Source organism: Triticum urartu, chromosome 7A (genome assembly GCF_056163025.1).
Source record: "Triticum urartu cultivar PI428250 chromosome 7A, HENAU_Tu73, whole genome shotgun sequence".
In the NCBI taxonomy this organism is placed as follows: Eukaryota; Viridiplantae; Streptophyta; class Magnoliopsida; order Poales; family Poaceae; genus Triticum; species Triticum urartu.
In genome coordinates, this window is record NC_141879.1 from 216,421,151 (window position 1) to 216,436,507 (window position 15,357).

General features: G+C 42.9%; 1 protein-coding gene across 1 annotated transcript; it reads right to left on the reverse strand.

Annotated features, from left to right (window-relative positions):
• Positions 1–14,252: 14,252 nt before the first annotated feature.
• On the reverse strand, positions 14,253–15,078 carry LOC147959076 (uncharacterized). The gene is made up of 3 exons (XM_087535834.1): positions 15,051–15,078; positions 14,611–14,789; positions 14,253–14,528 (listed from the first exon to the last, which is right to left on the reverse strand). Exons 1-3 carry the CDS (start codon positions 15,076–15,078, stop codon positions 14,253–14,255), a joined length of 483 nt encoding a protein of 160 aa, XP_087391960.1.
• Positions 15,079–15,357: the final 279 nt, after the last annotated feature.

The window sequence follows — 15,357 nt, forward strand, 5'->3', positions numbered from 1 at the left end:
CATCGGCACTTGCAACTGTTTTGGTAGTATCTGTGAGTCTCGAAGACTCAACAATCTCAAAACCCGCGAGATCAAGACTATTTAAGCTTATGGGTAGGATGTGGTTATGAGGTGGAGTTGCAGCAATCGCTAAGCAAATATGGTGGCTAACATACGAGTACAAGAGTAAGATGAGAAACTATGCAATGGTCGTAAACTAGAAATGATCAAGAAGTGATCCTGATGTACTTACGTTCACACATAACCCAACCATGTTCACTTCTTGGACTTCGCCAAAAAGATACCATCACGGTTACACACGTGGTCGATGCATTTTAATTAAGTCAACTGTCAAGTTCTCTACAACCGGATATTAACAAATTCCCATCTGCCACATAACCGCGGGCACGACTCTCGAAAGTTTCTATCCTGCATTGGTGTCCCAACTTAGCCCATCGCAAGCTCTCACAATCAACGAAGGATATTCCTTCTCCCGGAATCACCCGACCAGTCTCGGAATCCCGGTTACAAGACATTTCGGCAATGGTAAAACAAGACCAGCAAGACCGCCCGATGTGCCGACAAATCCCGAGATGAGTCGAACGTATCTCGTTCTCAGGGTAGACCAGATGTGACAAGCTACGAGTAAAACCAACCCTCAAGTTTCCCCAAGGTGGCCCTGTAGGCTGCCCGATTCGGACCAACACTCAGAGGAGCACTGGCCCCGGGGGGGTTGAATTAAGATAATCCTCGGGTTAATTACTCCCTTGGAAAATTTTAGTTGTTATTAGGCAAATGGTAAAACCAAGGTTGGGCCTTGCTGGAGGAGTTTTATTCAAATCGAACTGTCAAGGGGGTCCCATAACCCCAACCGCATAAGGAACGCGGGATCAAGGAACATAACACTGGTATGACGGAAACTAGGGCGGCAAGAGTGGAAGAAAACACCGAGCAAAAGGCCAGGCCTTCCACCTTTTGCCAAGTATATAGATGCATTAATTAAATAAGAGATATTGTGATATCCCAACATATTCATGTTCCAACATGGAACAACCTACAAGGCACCTGCAACTAGCAACGCTATAAGAGGGGCTGAGCAAAAGCGGTAACATAGCCAAACAACGGTTTGATAGGAAGGTGGGTTAGAGGCTTGACATGGCAATATGGGAGGCATGATAAACAAGTGGTAGGTAGCGCAACATAGCGATAGAACAAACAACTAGCAAGCAAAGATATGAGTGATATCGAGGGTAATGATCATCTTGCCTGCAAAGTTCTCAGGGTTGTCGAAAGCTTGCTCCTGGTAAACGTACTCAACAGGATCCTCATTCACAAACCCGTCTCCTGGCTCTACCAAAAGCAAGAACACAAGCAACGGAACAACAATCAATCACGGTGCAATGCACAAGCAACATGATGCAAGACATGGCATGGAATGCAAGATATGATGTGCAATGCATAAGGGTACTCCGGAAGGGAAAGTATGACCATGGCATCAACTTGGCAAACCAAGCATGCCACTGGAAAGATGGAGTGATTTCGATCGAAATTGATATAAGGATCACCGAAAACGGACGCACGGTTTGCAAATGACGAGCAAAACAAGAACGATGCAAAACTACGCTTAGCAGCATCATAGCACTTAAAATGCATCAAGAAACTATGCTACAACACTCCAACAAAGCAACAAAGCATATGGCAGTGAAGTACAGGTGAAGCTCTACAAGTCATCAACACTGAGCTCCTGCTAGAACTCACAAGAACAAGCCTAAAACAGCATGGCAAAAATGCAAATGACAATCAGGTTACAGACTTGGTGAAAATACTAAACATGGCATAAACAACATCAGGTAGCAATGTTTAGAGCTAGTAAACTACATGCTATAGGATCATAACATGGCGAACAAGAGCATGGCATGCTAGTACTAAAGGCAATGAACCAAACTCCCTTACTGAACTTTAGTCAAAGATGCACTGAAAAGATGGTAGCATCAATGCAAACATGGTAAGTGATATGAACAGTTTCAGACTTAGTAGAAAAACATAGCATGGCAAAAATAGATTCATGGTAGCAACTTTGCAAGCTCATGCCACTCACCATAAAGCATTTCATGGCATAACAAGGTAACCAACATTAAGTAGACACAATTATGAAGCTAAAGATGGCAACAGCAAGTTCATAGGGTGCATGGAACACTAGCAGAACACATGGAAAAAAATGAACTTCCTGTTAACAAACTGACATCAACAATATTTAGCAAAAGTAGAGCATGGTAATGACAAGCTACACTTCCCCATAATTACAAGTAGAGGCATGAATGGATAGAGCATAACCATATCTTCAACACTCTTTCTGAACTTCTCCAAAATATGCATGGATCTACTTGTGGCAACAAGTCAACATAGCATAAACTAAGTGTCTGAAAACAACAACATCATGTAGCCTACTTTTCATGCTTGTGCTAGTCACCATAGGGCTCATAAAAAATACAAGGCTTGCACATTGTAAATATGGCATGAAGGTGCTCCCAAAACATGTAGACTTGATGCTCGAAGGATGCACACACAAAATGCTATGAAAATGACAAATCAGCAAATTATGATGGATTCCAGCAGACAGAATCATTTAGCACTTATACAACAAAGATTAAGGAAACAATATGGATAGTAACATGCATGCAAATGACACTAACATGAAGAGCATCACGAGACGAACATTGCGGTATAACATATGCGCAAATCGGAGCTACGAGCATGGAGATATGGCAGGTCAAACTGGTGCACATGAGGTAGATATATTTCAAGAGTTAGAGGAATTTTACCCCGCGAGATCGAGGGTTCCTCGTCACGCGAACCGAGGCAGCATCGGATCTCGCCGGAGTTGAGGGAGGCGGCGGCCGGAGCTCGCGGGGGAGGTCGCCGACGAGGTGGGGGGCTGGATCCGGCGACGGGTGGCGCGGGCGCGCGCGTTGACCGGACGGCGGGGCGGCATTGCGGTGCCGTGGAGCGGTGTCGGCGACCGGGCGGCGGTGTCAGGGCGCGCGAGGAGGTGGCAGATGGCTCCTGGCAGCGGCGACGCATGCGGGCCGGGAGGGCCCCGCGCGGGCCTGGTGGGCCGGCGGCGGTGTGAGCGGGAGGAGACCACGTGGCATGCTACGATTGGTGCGGGCGGCAGCGGCGGACGCATCCGGCAAGGACGGATGTGTCCGGCGGCGCGGAGGAGGTGGTGGCTAGGGTTTGATCCACAAATTTCGGGGGAGAGGGTCTATTTATAGGTAGTGGAGCTAGGAGAGTCCAAATGAGGTGCGGTTTTCGCCCACATGATCGTGATCCAATGACGGAGAGCATGGAGGGGGTTTAGATGGGCTAGTGGGCTATTGTGGAGGGGTGCTACGCTTCAAAGAGAGATGGGTTTTTGTGGTTACCCGGTTAACCGTTGGGGCATCAAACGACCTCCAAATGGAACAAAATTTGACAGGCGGCTTGCCGGTGATGTACCAAGGCCACTCGACAAACCGCTGCCAATTCCGAGACTGTTTTTCTCACGCTCACGAAAAAAGATCTGAGAGGTGCAATGGGTGCATGTGTGAGTGTCAGATTTTGAAACGAACAACGGGGAAAATGACCGGATGCATGAGACGAACACAGATGCAAATGAGATGCACATGATGACATGAGATGAAATGCATGACATGAAAAAAATGCAAAAACGAGGGCAAAAACCCAACCAAGAAGGGTATAATATATCACATAGCTAGAAATGGCAAGAGTTGGAGTTACAATTATGGAATGTTACATCTGGGGTGTTACACACACGGAAATTTTCTTAGGACAGCAGGGTAATACCGCATATAGGTAGGTATGGTGGACTTATCTGGAATAACTTTGGGTTCAGGGTTTTTGATGTACAAGCAGAATCCCCACTTAGTACATGTGAAGGCTAGCAATTAGATTGAGAAGCGGACAACTAGAGAGCAACAACGATCATGATCGTGCAATATGCATAAGTAACATTGGACACTAGCATGAGTAGGATATGAACACCATGAACATAAATATCATAGATGCTATGTTCGTTTTGATTCAACTACAAGCATGAACATGTGCCAAGTCAAGCCACTCGAACATTCAGAGGAGGATACCATATCATCATACTGCATCACAACCATTTTAACGCAATATTGATATGCAAGATAAATCATTATCCACTCCCAGCTACACATGCATGGCATGAGAATCTATAATCTCTAATTGTCATTGCAAACATGTTCAATCATAATGGGCTGAATCATGGTTACTAGGTTAAACATATTTACACAAACAAAACAAGTTGAATTCATACCCGTTTCTCTCTGCCACGGCCAGTTCATCGAATATCGTCATTATTGCCTTTCACTTGCACGACCGAACGAGATGAAAATAATAATAGAGCAAGAGTGCCATGGACTAAACTGGAATATGCGAACATTTTATTCAACAGGACAAGACAAGGTAAAATGTGCTCTTTACAAGTTCAACAATTATTCATATGAGAGCCACTCAACATTTTCATCGTGGTCTTCTCCTTGGTACAACTCGAATAAAATAAGGAAAAGAAATTCAAAGAAACACACTAAAATATTTTTGGAGTTTTAGGTTTTCTTGAGCAAGCAAATAAGAGAGAAAAGCAAAAACGAGAAAAACTATTTACATGGGGAAGCTCCCAACAAGAAAAAGAAGAACATGGAAATCTTTTTGGGTTTTCTTTTTAATATTACAGCTAAGAATGCATGGAAAGTAAACTAGCTACAACTAATTTTTTTGGGGGTTTCTAAAGTTTTTCAAACACACAAGAAGAAAGAAAGAAAAATAAATCTAAGCATGGATGATACAATGAAAAGTGTGAACATCGACAGATGAAAATAAATGGACATGAATGTAATGTCGGTGAGAAACATGTAGTCCCCCAAGCTTAGGCTTTTGGCCTAACTTGGTAATCGATTAGATGCCTGGATAGTAGTTGGGGTATTGAGGAGCGGGCATCCACTGATACCATTGCTGAGGCTCCTCATCTGCCTCTGGAGCAGCCTGAGTGTTCTGGTAGGCGATGATGTCTGCAGGCATAATCCTATATCCACCCCTGGCAACAGAATCAAACAAAGAAGGAGTAGGCAATGGAATAATATCATGAGTGATGACGCTGAAAACCAAGTTATATGGAACAGGGATGTTAGGAGACTCTTTATCAGTGAAATGGTGGTGATCCATGGCTGCACGGTCTAGGTAAACTTTGCTTAGAGGGTAATCATGATGGCGTATCTCAACATTATAGTGAGCTGCCAAACGAGTAGCAAAAATCCAACCATGCATTTTAATCTTGGATTTATTAATGTGGAGGCGATGAGCCACAATATCTCCCAAGCTATAAGTATTGTCGCCCTCCAGTGCACGATGTAAAACAGCAAAGTCTGGTGCGTTGAGCGCACCCACTTTTTCCCTGGCAAGCAAACACTTAGCAATAAATAAAGCAAAATAATGCACTACAGGAAATTGTATGCTAGTGGCAGTGACGGCTGACACCCCTCTCTCATCTCCCACTGTCAAAGTGTGATAAAAATGGTCAAACTCCGCCGGCCTTGGCTCGGCTAAGCTCCCATCAGAAGGGATCATGCAAATGTCACAAAATTCAGTAAGTGGTATCTCATGGTTTTCAGCATATAAATCAAATCTAACTTCAGGAGGATTATTCCTAGGCAGGAAAGTAAAGCTCTGAACCAAAATGTTTGTGAGGATTTGGTGCTGTTCACACTCATCTGCAATGAAGTCGGTGAGGCTGGCATTCGTAGCATATTGCATGAACTCCTGAAGGATTCCACCCTCTTCCAGGAATGGGGTGTGCAGCCATTCGCATGGCCGTACCTCCGCCAACCTCCAAGGATGGAGATCACTATCAGATGGCTCCCCAATAACACCTTTGGAGTTCTTCTTGGAGCCAAATTTTCTAAATAAATTCATGGTTTTCCTATGAAAAAAATTCTGAAATTTATTAGCCCACAAAATTTTCTCCATAAAACTTCACAAGAATGATACCAACTACTCATAGGGATACATAGAGGCCATAGCAAGCATTCAAACTACTTAGAACACTAAGAATTTTACAAGCAAGCACATCTACAACAACACCAAGAGTAGCTAATTATTCAAAATATAAACCACAAAAACAAAAACTAATTGGACAAACGGTGGAGTCACACATACCAAGCAACAATCCCCCGAAACCGTTTCGGAAATGGAGCTTCGAGCAAAGAGATTGAAATCTGTGGGTTTGAGCTCGAGAACACGGGAGAGAGCAATGGATATTTTTTTCTGGAGGTAATTGATGATGTGGTGTAAAGAGATAAGTGAGAGGGCCCACGTGGGGACCACAACCCACTAGGGCGCGCCTGGGGGTGCTGGCGCGCCTAGGTGGGTTGTGCCCACCTAGTGCACCTCCCTCTGATGTTTATTGCACCAAAAATTCTTAAATATTCAGAAATTCGTATTAAATTTTCAGGGCATTCTGAGAACTTTTATTTTTGGGTCATTTTTTATTGCACGGGAAAACCAGAAACAGACAAAACATGGCATTTTATTTTATTTAACTAATAAAAACAAAGAACAAAAAGTAGGGATAAAAAGTAGTGCTTACTAAATTCATCAACTTCATATCGTTCAAAAATGATCCATTAATAAGGTTGATCAGGTCTTACTAGCAACCACTTTCAATTAGCATGAAACCGAAGAACTTTCATAAATCACTAAGTTACATCAATGAGGATATGCATGTCCCCAACAATAAGCATTTCATATTTCTTTTTGACAGTAGGTAGAGGTATTTGAAAACTTCCAATAGTGATTGTCGGAGATTTTTCAGTAACATTTATACCATTCACTTGGAATTGTTTCTTCGGAAAGTGCACCGTATGCTCATTACCATTAATATGAAAAGTGACCTTGCTTTTATTGCAATCAATAACAGCCCCTGCAGTATTCAAGAAGGGTCTACCAAGGATAATCGACATATTGTCGTCCTCGGGCATCTCAAGTATAACAAAGTCAGTCAAAATAGTAACATTAGCAACAACAACGGGCACATCCTCACAGATACCTATAGGTATGGCAGTTGATTTGTTAGCCATTTGCAAAGATATTCCAGTAGGTGTAAGTTTATTCAGATCAAGTCTTTTATATAAAGAGAAAGGCATAACACTAACACCAGCTCCTAAGTCACACAAAGCAGTTTTCACATAATTCTTTTTGATAGAGCAAGTTATAGTTGCTATTCCCGGATCTTCAAGTTTTTTAGGTACTCCATCTTTAAAAGTGTAATTAGCAAGCATAGTGGAGATTTCAGCTTTCGGTATTTTTCTTTTATTTGTGATGATGTCTTTGCATAAGGAGGCATTGTCAGGATATTAGTCAAGTGAGTACGCAAAAAGACTAGCCTCAGCATTTCAGCAAATCATTCAAATTCTTCATCATCATTCTTTTTAGTTGACTTAGGTGGAAAAGGCATAGGTCTTTGAACCCATGGTTCTCTTTCTTTACCATGTTTTCTAGCAACAAACTCTCTTTAGTCATATGTTTTATTCTTAGGTTGTGGGTTATGAAGATCAACATATGGTTCTATCTCAACATCATTGTCTGGTTCTTTATTATTTTGTCGAGAGTCTTCATGAAAATCAACATCATCTTTTTCATTATCACTAGTTGAGTGTTCATTACCAGAGTTAGTTTCAGCATCTGAGATAGAAACTTCATTATTATTGTCAGCTTTTTTTTTCTATTTCAGGTTCACTAGGAGCATGCAAAGTCCTATCATTTTTTCTTCTTCTTTTTCTTTTTAGAAGAACTAGGTGCACTAGTGTTAGCTCTCTGTGAGTCTTGCTCAATTCTCTTTGGGTGTCCCTCGGGATAAAGTGGTTCCTGAGTCATTTTACCTCCTCTAGTTGCAACTATAACAGCAAAGTTATGCATATTATTATTCATTTCATCAAGCAACTATCTTTGAGATTTAGCAACTTGTTCTAACTGGGTTTGAACCATAGAAGCATGCTTCCCAACACCTCTAACATCATTTGAAATTCTAAATAACAATTCACTCAAGCGAGCAATCATATCAGAATTGTATTTCAACTGTTTCATAACATTTGCATTGAAATGATCTTGTTTTCTAATGTAGTTTTCAAACTCATAAAGGCATTGGCTAGGATGCATATTGTGAGGATTATCATTATCATTGAACTTCATAAGAGAATTTACCTCTACCAACATAGGCAGTGGTGGTGTATTAAGCCAATGTATTTCTTCAATAGGAGGTAAATTTTTAACATCCTAATCTTTAATACCTTTTTCCTTCATAGATTTCTTTGCCTCTTGCATATCTTCAGGATTGAGACATAATATAACCCTCTTCTTTGAAGTGGGTTTAGGCGGTGGTTCAGGAATAGTCCGATCATCATAATTTTTCAATATGTTATTCAATAATTCTTCATCTTGTCCAACAGTTCGTTCACCAAAAACACAACTAGCACAACTATCTAGGAAGTCCCTAGTAGCATCGGTTAGTCCATTATAGAAGATATCAAGTATTTCTTTTTTCTTAAGTGGATGATCAGGCAAAGCATTAAGTAATTGGCAAAGCCTCCCCCAAGCTTGTGGGAGACTCTCTTCTTTGATTTGCACAAAGTTAAATATTTCCTGCAAGGCAGCTTGTTTCTTATGAGCAGGAAAATACTTTTCAGGGAAGTAATAAATCATATCCAGGGGACTACGCACACAACCAGGAGCAAGAGTATTGTACCAAGCTTTAGCATCACCCTTTAATGAGAAAGGAAATAATTTGAGAATAAAGTAGTAGCGAGCTTTCTCATCATGAGTAAAAATGGTGGCTATATCATTGAACTTAGTAAGATGTGCCACAATAGTTTCAGTTTCATAACCAAACTAATTAACTCTGGGTCGACAGAGAATTCATAATCCTTATCATTAATAAAGATAGGTGAAGTAGCAAACTTAGGATCACATTTTATTCTAGCATTCAGAGAATGTTCTTTATACTTGTGTAGTAATTTCTCTAGATCATCTCTATCATTACAAGCAAGAATATCTCTAGTTGTTTCTTTACTCATAACATAACCTTCCGGTACCTTAGGCAATTCATATCTAGGAGGGCTAGTTCTAGCAGGTATTTCAGGAGTTTCAGTTTCAAGCTCATCATCAGATTCAACAACATCATGTTGTATTACTCTAGCAATTTGTTCATCAAGAAATTCACCAAGTGGCACATCATCATTAACAAGCAAAGTACTAGCATCATCATAAGCATCATTCATAGTAGAAGTAGCATCATCAATAACTTGTGACATATTGGAATTGATAACATGTGGTGGTGTTGCAAGTTTACTCATAACAGAAGGTGAATCTAAAGCAGAACTGGATGGCAGTTCCTTACCTCCCCTCGTCTTTGAGGGAAATATCTTAGTCTTAGGATCCTTCAGATTCTTCATAGTGAAAATATGATAATAATCCCAAATTACTCAACAAATATAGCTATGCTACCCAGCAACGGTGCCAGAAAAAGGTCTTGATAACCCACAGGTATAGGGGATCGCAACAGTTTTCGAGGGTAGTGTATTCAACCCAAATTTATAGATTCGACACAAGGGGAGCCAAAGAATATTTGAAGGTATTAGCAGCTGAGTTGTCAATTCAACCACACCTGGAGATTAATTATCTATAGCAAGCAATCAGTAGCAAAGTAATATGATAGTTTTGATAGTAGTGGCGGTAGCAATAGTAACAGTAACAGTGATAGCAGTAATTTTGTAGCAAGTGTAACAGTGATGATAGTAGTAGTACTTAGCAGAAACATTATGGGAAATTCGTAGGCATTGGATTGGTGACTTTTTGGATGATATTCATCATGTGATAGTTATAACCTAGGGCGATACGGCACTAGCTCCAGTTCATCGATATAATGTAGGCATGTATTATGTAAATAGTCATACGTGCTATATTAAAAGAACTTGCATGGCATATTTTGTCCTACCCTCCCGTGGCAGCGGGGTCCATATTGGAAACTAAGGGATATTAAGGCCTCCTTTTAATAGAGAACCGGAACAAAGCATTAACACATAGTGAATACATGAGCTCCTCAAACTACGGTAATCACCAGAAGAAGTCCCAGTTATTGTCACTCGGGGGTTACCGGATCATAACATGTATTAGGTGACTATAACTTGCAAGATCGGATCTAGAACATGAATATAATGGTGATAACATAAACGGTTCAGATCTGAAATCATGGCACCCGGGCCCAATGTGACAAGCATTAAGCATGGCAAAGTCATAGCAACATCAATCTAAGAACATAGTGGATACTAGGGATCAAGCCCTAACAAAACTAACTCGATTACATGATGAATCTCATCCAATTCCTCACCGACCAGCGAGCCTACGAAGGAATTACTCACTCTCGGTGGGGAGCATCATGGAATTGGCAATGGAGAAGGGTTGGTGATGACGGAGAACGAAGATCCCCCTCTCCGGAGCCCCAAACGGACTCCAGATCTACCCTCCCAAGGAAGAATAGGGCTTGGCAGCGGCTCCGTCTTGTGGATCATGATAATTCTTTCTCCTTGATTTTTTTCCTCTGAAAATAGGTTTTTATAGCATCGGTTTCAGGGTCTGCGGGGCCACCAGGTAGGGACAACTCACCTGGGTGCGCTAGGAGACGGGGGCGCGCCCTGGTGGGTTGTGCCCACCTAGGGGCCCCTCTCCAGTAGGTCTTGGCTCCATAAATTCTTATATATTATATAAAAATTCCTCGCAAAGTTTCGTTCCATTCTGAGAACTTTTAGTTCTGCACAAAAACAACACCATGGTAGTTCTGCTGAAAACAGTGTCAGTCCAGGGTTAGTTTCATTCAAATCATGCAAATTAGAGTCCAAAACAAGAGGAAAGTGTTAGGAAAAGTAGATACGTTGGAGACGTATCAACGGGGAGGTGGCGGAGGTGCTCCATGGGCTACGTCACCCTTCAGCGGACGGCAGGCGAGGCAGCGAGAGGGATGGTGCAGGGGAGCCCCCAGCCGCGCTGACAAGCTCGGCGATACGGTCCAGCCAGTCCTCGTAGAAGTCATCGACGGGGTGGTAACGCAGGAGCTCGCGTGCCATGAGCAGCACAGCCTGCACGTCCACCGGCCCGCGACGAGCGTGAGACGACGAGCCAGCCAGAGTCAGCGATGGGGTGGTGGTGCGTCAATCTCGCCTCACGGAGGGGTGCTGCGAGGAGGCTTGCTTCTCGTGCCCCGCTATGCCGGTGGCGGCATTGGTGGCAGGTGATGGAGAACGACGGGGAGGTATGCCAATGGGTAATGTCTGAGCTACGTGAGCGGCAAGAGCGGCCCGACGCTCGACATGGGCTGGACGAGCATCAGCCATGGAGGCGGTGGAGCGGCGGCGGGTCGACCGACGGAAGAGAGGCTTCTATGCACCCTTACCTGGGGCGCCAAATGTCAGATTCAGGGTTCCGCAGACCCTTGAGAGGTTCAAACACTGGGGTGCGCGTGAAGAACTCTCCCCTCTCTATATGCTTGCTCGATGATTCCACGGCCTAGCTCGACGAACCCAAGGGACAAGGGACACACCGGTTTATCCTGGTTCGGTCCACCTTGCGGTGTAATACCCTACTCCATCTTTATGGTGGATTGCCTCGAGGGGCTGAGGATGAACTAGTACAGTGGTGGAACAGCCTCAGGAGGTGAGGTGTTCTTGAGCTTGATGAGCTGGTGGATGAGAGGATGATCTGAATGATCCCCCTTTCTATGGTGGTGGCTAAGTCCTATTTATAGTGGCCTTGGTCCTCTTCCCAAATGTAAGGCGGGAAGGGATCCCACAACGGCCAAATTTGAAGGGGGACAACTAGTACAAGCTATCCTGACAAAAGTAGTCTTCGCCTGCAAAAGGCTCTAGTGGTGATGCTGCGATGGGCTCCGCGATGACCTCCATCATGTCGTCCTGGCAGTCTTGGTCTTGTTACACCGAGATGGAAACCTTTGCTTGATTGCTCGGGACTGCGCGCCTGCGCTTGCCTCCTTGGCACCAAAGGGGAAACTAGTACACTGCGCCCGCTGGCGCCCGCCTGGCCTTAGTCGTCATGTGAACCTCGTGAGGTGCATCTTGCCTTGATATCTCCGCTCGTCAAGAGCCAGCCTAGCGAGGCCGCCCCCAGGGAGGTCTTGGTGTCGTCTGCCTCACGAGCATTGGCCCCTCGCGAGGGTCTTGAGCTGTCGTTGCTGAAGCTGGGTCGTACCAGGTCACTAACGGAGCCACACCGTGGGCTGCGGGCAGGCAAGTCTGGGTACCCCCATTCCCAAGACGCCGACAACAACATATAAAGGCAAAAACATACAAGCTACGCGCGAATTTGGTTGATTTTTGTGGAATTGCACAAAAAGAATAGCTGGTTTATTTAGCATGAGGTGCCATGTTAGTGTCCGAACTGATGGCAAACCTTTCCCATTCCACAATCGTAGGCATTTGATATTTTGGAATGGGAAAACCTTTTCAATGTTTGCCGATTGATGTACGCAAAACAACACACATTTGACACTTTGGAATGGGACAACCTTATCAAATTTTGCTCATTGATGTTAGCAAGAAGACATGCGTTTGATATTTTTGAATGGGACGCCCTTTGCTGTCAGCAGCATCAATCGGTTTTTCGTTATTCTTTAATTGTGAAGTAAATATTTTCTCTGACATGTGAATCGCTAATATGCATAATCATCGATTGTTTTGAATGTTCCCTATGAATTGCCAGGCCTGTGTGTTTGATTGCAATGTACATGAATGCTAAAAAGCTGCTCAATTCTTTGTACTCCCTCTGTTCCTTTTTTCTTCGCATATTAGTTTTCTTTCAAGTCAGTTGATTTTACATTGTGAATGTTCATACTTTTTTCTATAAGTTTGGTCAAAGTAGAGATACTTTGACTTCACACAAAACTTATATGTAGACTAAAAAGGACCGGAGGGAGTAGCAAATGAGGTGATCACCCTGGGAACAATGCTAGTACGTATTATGTTGCACGTTCATCCAATGCCAGTGATACAAGAATTTGAACTAATCGAACTAAATTCATTCATACACGGTCCGATTTCATATAAACATGCAGGATTTCATTACATTTCATACATTCTTCAACTAAAAAGGGGTGCGCTGGAGGTATAATTAATTAACCGAAGCTACCCACCCATGTCCGGCTGAGACGAATAGAAGCTTCTTCTCCAGCGCAGCTCTCCGACTCCATGTCGCCGCCAAGAAGCTAATCGGCCGTCAATGGTCAACCCGCCTAGCTTGGCTTCAACCGGAGGGTAGTAGCGGTGGCCTTACTTGGACCAAAGAAGCGGCGACCTACCGTGTTCTACTCTTCCTCGTTTTCTGTGTGGCGCGGCCTCGTTGGCAGCGGGGCGGGGCCTCGACGGAGACGGCGATGTCCTCTCACTGGTACACATCGGTCCTAAACAAACGGTTTTTAACCCCTTTCCGCAACGGCATTTGGAACCGCCGCCAAGTGAGTGTGGGCAATAGGGGGTCCTTCCCACACAACCCAGAAACCATCGAGGATAGGCCCTCCTGGGACACAGGCTGGGGTCGTGTGCGATTGGCCGAGGCATCAAAACCTAATCATTTTCGTAGGTATGTACATCCAACACGGTAATCCGAGAAAATCATTTCTGTAGGTATGTACATCCCACATGGTGAATCCCAGAAAAACATTTCCATTCGTATGTATATCACACAGTCAATCCAAGGAATACGTTTCTGTTCTTATGTACATCCCACACAGTCAATCTAGGGAAAATGTTTCCGTTCGTATGTACATCCCACACAGTTTTATGTATACGCTCGTGTATGAAAGGTGTAACTATCACACACGCTCTGCCTTGGTTAACTATTTGCTTTCATTAACTACATCACACATGATTTGATGTAGAAAACTGTGTGGCTTTGGGCTATCCATCACAAGCGCTTTTACTGCCAAAACCGTTTGCAAAGTTCCATGACCGTTTGTTCTCTTTTTATTTTTTTCCTGTAATTTTTTATTATAATTGGAAATTTTGAAATATGAAACGTACAATTCAAATTCTCAGCACAATGGTTCAACAATGAATCCTTATATAAAATTGCCAGTACAATATGTTCAGTAATTACAGGATTAGGCAGCAATTAACTATGATGAACCATAGTATTTAAAGGCGGTAAAGGTGAAGAGACAAGTGTAAATTATTTTGACTACCCACGGTGTTGAAGAAGCGGAATGCCCATAATATGCCTTCCTGCATGCCATAGGCACGAACCACTTTTGTCCAACCCCTTGTGACGATCGCCCGCCCATTCTTCACCACCTTCAGGAAGACTTCTAGAGCATTATCATGGTAGCATGAATTATATACTTTAACCTTAGTTGCTTCCACTCCGGTCATGTAGTTTGCAAGGTAATCATCAGTAAATAGCTTCAGAAACCACTGAAAAGAGAAAAATATCAGATACTGAGGTCTAATAGAGTAACTTATTGTGGGCAGGGGGAAAAGGAAACACATTATTTACCATCGTAAACTTCACTGTTGTCTTCGACAAAGTGTAAATAAAGAGCTTAATTCCAATCACCCGTTTCTTTCTCCTAACAATCTTTCTTAGTTTCCTCACTTGACGCTTGTTCATGAATATCTCATCGCCCCATACGCAAAAGGGATCGAAGCATGGATTAGTACCGCTCATATATGTACCTACAAGCAACCAGTAAATGTTAGAAGCTAAACTAAGGATTGCATAAATGATGTAAAATATAACTACCTATGTTCCTAAGTACAAGTATTTTCTTTAGAGATTTCAAAATGCACTACATACGGATGTATATAGAATAATAGATATAGTTTAGATTAGAATCTAGATTCACTCATTTTGCTCCTTATGTAGTCTGTATTGGAATCTCTAAAAATACTTATATGTAGGGATAGATGGTGTATAAGACATGGGATGCAGCTAACCTCGACGGCAAACAACAACATCGCCCATTGTAGCCCTGTGTAAGTACATGGAAAGCCAATGTTAACTACAACAGGGTTAACATCCACCAAAAATAGCAAATGGTAATAAAACGGCAGCATATGTAGTGATATCTTCATTTCGAAAGAGTAGCACGGTAGCAAAGGGACGGATTAAAAAATGGATACAACCATTAATTGCAACAGGCTTAACAACATCCTAATTCATGTTTTGTAAGTTTGTAGCCATTGAAATACAACTCTTTAAAAATGGATACAACTGTTAATTGCAATAGGCTTAAAGGCCATT